At 33.2% G+C, this 6,387-nt stretch overlaps 1 protein-coding gene across 1 annotated transcript in view; it reads right to left on the bottom strand.

The window, feature by feature from the left end:
- Positions 1 to 2,571: 2,571 nt before the first annotated feature.
- LOC107686472 (small conductance calcium-activated potassium channel protein 2-like) overlaps positions 2,572 to 6,387 on the bottom strand; it is a 22,203-nt gene continuing 18,387 nt past the window's right edge. Inside the window, exons 4-7 of the mRNA XM_016483510.1 lie at positions 5,568 to 5,709; positions 5,383 to 5,493; positions 2,964 to 3,091; positions 2,572 to 2,728 (exon numbers count right to left, since the gene is read on the bottom strand). Coding sequence (XP_016338996.1) covers positions 2,620 to 2,728; positions 2,964 to 3,091; positions 5,383 to 5,493; positions 5,568 to 5,709 — 490 coding nt within the window. The 3' untranslated portion in view covers positions 2,572 to 2,619. The remainder of the gene's footprint in view (positions 2,729 to 2,963; positions 3,092 to 5,382; positions 5,494 to 5,567; positions 5,710 to 6,387) is intronic.

The following is a 6,387-nucleotide window of genomic DNA, read 5'->3' as shown; positions in this document are numbered from 1 at the left end:
GTATAAAACCGGACACAACGCTAATGTCATAGAGCAGATGAAAAGTGGGACAGAGTGATGAATAAAACTTCAAATGAGGAGAGATATAGAGAAAGGAAGAGAGAGTCCAACAGAAAGGTGGTGAAACTCGTCCCGACACCTTCATGAATAGTGAAACAGGAGTAAAGGACGATAGGATGTGCTCTCCACATCCGTCATGGTTTCCAGTTGCTTTAGAGATGCTCCTTATTCAATATTAGCTTACACGGCCCACAATTACAGCGTCAGCCGTGGACTTCAAAGCCGCTTTGCTGCTTTGATACTGTTGCTTTGAGAGATACACACTACCTGAATTCAGCTCAGTTTAATTACAGTATTTCCTTAGGTCTTGTTGAAGATCATTTTAACCTTTTGGTAGAGTGCTTTTTGAATTATTATATGCTTTTGAAAACAGTTTTGTATTTAACTCAATAATTAAAGGCATAGACACCCAAAAATGAAAATTCTGTCATCATTTACTCAACCTCAAGTTGTTCCAGACCTGTATAAGTGTATTTCTTCTGCTGAACACAAAAGAAGATATTTTGAAGAATGTGGGTAAAAGATGACAGAAATGTAATTTTTGGGTGAACTATCCCTTTACGGCATTTCTACTACTTTTTTACAATTACAATTATTGTGATGATATGATATTGATGATGAGACATTGAAATTCTGTCTAATACAGCTAAGGTAATAATTATTTTTATTGTCAGTAACCAGGGGTGCACATAAGTGGTGCGCTGGTGTGCATGCCCGACCAAAAAAAAAAGTCCTGTGTAAATAAATTCAGACTGCTCATTTATGTACAGACATGGCTGACAGCTGGTAATGTGCACTACCACAGTTTTATATTGACTAACTGTAATGCTGTATAAGATTTCTATTCGAACTGAAAGTATAAATCTAGGCTATGCGCTGCTATTTCATAGCATAATGCAAAACGTACATTTCCTTCACTGACATGCTTCACTCGGCAGCGCTAAACCTGGCAGCGCATATGCTTACATGCTAGCAATCCGCCAAAATAAAAGCTTGTTGATTTTAGGTTTGAAAATGATGCAAAATTCACACAAAAAACAAAACACTAAATTAAAAGTAAATATTAGCATTTTTATACTATAAAATATATATTATTAATTTAATACTCACTTATTTTAAAATATAATAGTATTATCACATTTTATTATTTTTATAAAAAATTAAAAGCAATTATATTATTTATTATTACTATTATTAATCTATTTTTATAGTTATATTTAATGGGTCACACTATGAGCACCAAACCAAATCTCCAGGTGTTCTCATGAGAACCAGACTGAAAAACTTATGTGCACCCCTGTCGATAGACTGATACATGGCTGATATTAAAAATAAAATAAATAAAACAAAACACTAAAAAACAAGTATCATTTTTTAATTTAGGAATTACAATATTATAATATACAATATGAAAATTAAATATTCATTTTGAGATTTCTTAAAGATGACATTCAACATTGTTATTAAATCATTAGTGGGTTTTAAAGAGTAACTTTAAAGTAAGAGTATTTCAAACAATCTCCAATAACAGATGATAACCTGATAAAGTTATATATATATATTTCTACAAGTATTAAATATATGCATTAAATTGATCAAAAGTGTCAGTAAAGACATTAACAATGTTATAAAAGATTTCTATTTCAAGTAATTGTACCTATTTTGAACATTCAAAAAAGAATCCTGGAAAAAAAATGTATCAATTATTTCTGAAGGATCATGTGACACTGAAGACTGGAGTAATGATGCTGAGAATTCAGCTTTGATCACAGGAATAAACTACATTTTACAATATATTCTAATAGAAATAATATTTAGAATAATATTTTGTGAGAAGATAATATTACACAATATTAGAGTTTTTACTGTATTTTTGATCAAATAAATGCAGCCTTGGTGAGCATAAAAAAAAATGAATTAAAAAAATCTTACCAACCCCAAGCTTTTAAATAGTTGGAACATGATCTTTACTTAATATCCTAATGATTTTTGGCATAAAACAAAAATCAATAATTTTGACCAACACAATGTTTTTTTGGCTATTGCTACGAATATACCCCAGCGACTTAAGACTGGTTTTGTGGTCCAGGGTCACATATGGTCCTGAAGTATTGCGCACCTCATACACTAATGTGCTTTACAAACATAAAATACAGTTTTATATGATTTAGAAGTTTAACACAACTTATTCTCATTAAAAGACAAAGATAGCTAGTAGAAGATAAAATCTGTTAGGTGGAAAAAGAAGTCAGTTCAGAATTATCTTTTTTTTTCTTACCATTAATGGGCATCTCAACCATTTAGTGGAGGCTCATAGTACAAGGTTTGAAGTGTTCCCTGTAATTGTACTGCTGAGAAAAGAGTGTTTTGTCTGTGGTAAAGACTCATGGTAAAGTGCTTTATATCATAACCCAACAATAAATAGCCACAATTTCGAGCTAGTATCTCTGAGAGTGGCTGAAAATAAAACATAGTGAAGAAACTACAAACCCACAGGGTTTCAGCTGAAATGAGGTGGGTTTATAACCATTTTGCCTTTTGGGTTTCCCAAATAATCAGTCACTGGAAGAGAGTGACATTTACAGGGCACTTACGTCCTCTTTTAGATGGCCCATAAATATCAAAAGCAAGTGTCCTCATTTGTGCTTTACTGAGGGCTGAATTAACCCTATAATGGAAGAACAGAGCATCAATACAACAAATGATACTAATTATCTCAGATCACCTAAACAAATATGGTACAAACGGATTTACCACACAAATGAATCCGTCATCAGCGACTCCTACCCTGGGCTACAGGTGTCAAACAATTCAGAGCTCAAACCATTTAAGTCTTACTGAAAAACAGACACACACATAAAGGGCGCGAGAAGTCCTGCCGGGTCTCCAGAGGTCTGACTTACTGGTGAATGGCTTGAAGGAACTTGCGCTGATGTTTCCTGACTTTGGAGTGGTCCATCTTCCTCATCAGCTTGGTGTTTTTATAAATGAGCCACGTCTCCCTGAGAACATTAGCAGCTGTGTTTTTCACCTGTGGGAGAGTTAGCATTGTAGCATTCAGCGCTCGGTGCTGCTGAGGCGTCCTGGGCCCCGATGTTTGAACGTGGCTTACTTGGTTTGCATAATAAGTTTCAGGACAGCGTAAACTTGGGATATCTACTGGAATAGTTGGCTTGCTAGCAATCAAGTCTAAGATATGTTGTTTTCTTATCTCGAAATGTGATTTAGCTGCGCTTTTCAATGCAATAAAGTAAATAGGACAGGGGCTCAGTGACGGGCGCTCCAAAAATGTAAAAAAATGACCATAAAAATGACCAAAACATAGCAGATGGGACACTGTTTGGGAAACCTGTTTGAAAAAAATATATATTTTGGTAACACTGTAGAGCTTCAAAGTTGGGTTCTAGAAGTAAAAATCCCATTTATTTTCTCCATAGAGCAACTGATTTTTAACAATAACTTATAAACCTTTAAAGACAGACCTACAATGAGCTACGAGGTTGTTAATCGATGGTATATGCTTCTGCTGAAGCCATCGGCCCACACTTGTTTTTTTTCCAGTTTTTTTTTTATAATAGTGTTCATCAATGTGAAAAACTACACTACCCTTAATTCTGCAAAGAAATCCACAATCAGAGAATCGTGACAAATATAACATATACAGTGCCATTCAAAAGTTTGGGATTAGTAAGATTTTGAATGTTTTTTAATGCAGTCTTTTATGCTCATCAAGACGGAATATTGAAAAGAAGGAATATTGTGAAATATTTTTGCAATTTATAATATTGGTTTCCTATTTTATTATACTCTAAAAAGTAATTTATTCCTGTGATGCAAAGCTGAATTTTCAGCATCATTACTGATGATCCTTCAGAAATCATTCTAATATGCTGATTTATTATCAGTGTTGAAACTGTTGTGCCACTTAATATTTTTTTGGAACCTGTGATACTTTTTTCTTTGATTCTTTGATGAATAAAAAGTTAAAAAGGACAGCATTTATTCAAAATAGAAATCTTTTAACAAAGATTAGAATCTTCTAACAATCGAAGTCTTTACTATTACTTATCCATTTAACACATACTTGCTGAATAAAAGTATTCATTTCTTTAAAAAAAAAAGGAAGAAAAAATGTACTGACCCCAAACTTTTGAATAGTAGTGTATATTGCAACACAAAATTACTATTTTGAATGAACACTTCATTTTAACTTTTTATTTATCAAAGAATCCTGAAAAAATATCACAGGCCACAAAAAAATATTAAGAAGCACAACTGTTTCCAACATTTATTATAAATCAGCATATTAGAATGATTTCCGAAGGATCATGTGACACTGAAGGATCATGAAGACTGGTGTAATGATGCTGAAAATTCAGCTTTGATCACAGGAATAAATTATATTTTAAAGTATATTAAAATGGAAAACTGTTATTTTAAATTGTAATAATATTTCACAATATTACAGTTTTTTCTGTATTTCTGATCAAATAGATACAGCCTTGATGAGCATAAGAAACTTCTTCAAAAAATCTTACTGGTCCCAAACTTTTGAATGGCAGTGTGTATAAAATCAACACCTTTAATAGTTTTTTATTCATCTTTTATTTATCATTATTTAACATTTTTAATTCGATTATGTTGTTCGCAATGGTTCATGGGATTGTAGTTAATTGTAGTTCTTTCCCTCGCTAAAGCAGTTACCGTACACAGTCTCATACCTTTGTCAATTTTTTTGCTTCAAATCAGTTTGTAATGTTGTGGTTCACCTCATAGCTAGTTGGTTTGGTTCATGGCTTACAATCTTTATCTTTAATAAAGACTTTTATAAAGTCCCTATGGGAAAAAAGAATGGCAAATATACTTCCAGAAACAAGGCTGCTGAAAAAAATGTGCAGACACTACTGCACTATATAGAGTTTGGTGTTAGCTTGTTGCAGAGCATTAGCATTAAGCCTATGTTAGCGTAATCAGCTAATCGTAAAAGAATATACTTCATTTATGTGACAAAGCTTATCTGGCTAACCAAGTAAGCCATGCTTATTTCTCACATTTCTGACGTCGTAACTGTTTTTAACATCATTATTAGTAATCTTCCTCTCAAAAAGCTGAATTTTGTGTATTTTGAAAATTGGGTTTCAAAACACTGTTTTGTAAGCAGCGTGTCACCTTAATACATTCAAACATTTTGTTTATATTTAATAAATGCAACTTATTTTCCACTTTGCATAAACTGGATATTATTTTCACAGGTTTGCAGGGATTAAGAATAAACGGTGACATACGACGCCACAAGGCTCAGGTTTAGGAGTTCAGACTTACCCTTTTTGTCAGCTGGGTGTCCATCATAAAGTTATGTACATGTTTTTCGGCTTTGGTTAATTCCAGTTTTTTTGCGACCACAGCGACCACCAAAGCAGTGCATCCGGCTCCCTGACAAAACAAACAGCCTCCTTAAGCTTTCAGTCTAAAACAAACCCTACGTTATGCTGAGATACGGCACTTACCATAATGCCGGTGAGGAGACAGACTCCTTTCCCACAGTATGTATTAGGGACCATATCCCCATATCCAATGGTTAGAAAAGTTATTGAGATCAACCACATGGCTCCAAGGAAATTGCTGGTTACGTCCATGTTGTCATGGTATCTGGTAAGGGTAAAATGGCATTAGAAAAACAACTACAATTACTTTACGCCTACCTATGACTGACTTAATTGTAAGTTAATCAATCAGCCGTGAAAATTGTGCTAATTTGTCTCACATTATACATTTAAGTAGTGCTCACTCCACCGCAGCAGTTGGACATGCTGTCGTTGCTGTAAGCTATTACTTAATTGGCTAATTGAGGCATCTAGCTGAGTTGGGACACAATTGACTCGGTTTCCAAACCTATTTAACTGCTGTTTAAAAGGTTACGCAGCTCACAGAGGCTCTCCAGGTCTGCAACGTGAGAGATTTGATACTCTATAGGGTTTAACAGGTTGAGAGAAAGGCACAGTGTCTTTTTTTCCGAAATGATGCATTTTTGATAATTAGAGCTCAGTTTCTAGAAAGTGTGAATATTTTACTTCTATACAATTGTATATAATTGAAAATACATATATACAATATCTAATTGTATGCTGTAACGATGGCGCACCCCCAACAATAGGAATTGTGTCGATCTTATTTTCTAAATTAAATCACCTAGTAAAGTGTGAATTACCACAAAATAAATTTATGAATTTAAATTTGTATAATCAAAATAATCTTAAAATACATTAAAATATTATTTATAATAAAATATTATTTATAATATATTTTAAAATTTATCTTTACATTAAA

Source organism: Sinocyclocheilus anshuiensis, unplaced genomic scaffold, assembly GCF_001515605.1.
Source record: "Sinocyclocheilus anshuiensis isolate Anshui unplaced genomic scaffold, SAMN03320099.WGS_v1.1 scaffold838, whole genome shotgun sequence".
Lineage (NCBI taxonomy): Eukaryota > Metazoa > Chordata > Actinopteri > Cypriniformes > Cyprinidae > Sinocyclocheilus > Sinocyclocheilus anshuiensis.
The sequence above is the reverse complement of the archived record's forward strand: the minus strand, read 5'-3'. Positions and strand labels throughout refer to the sequence as shown.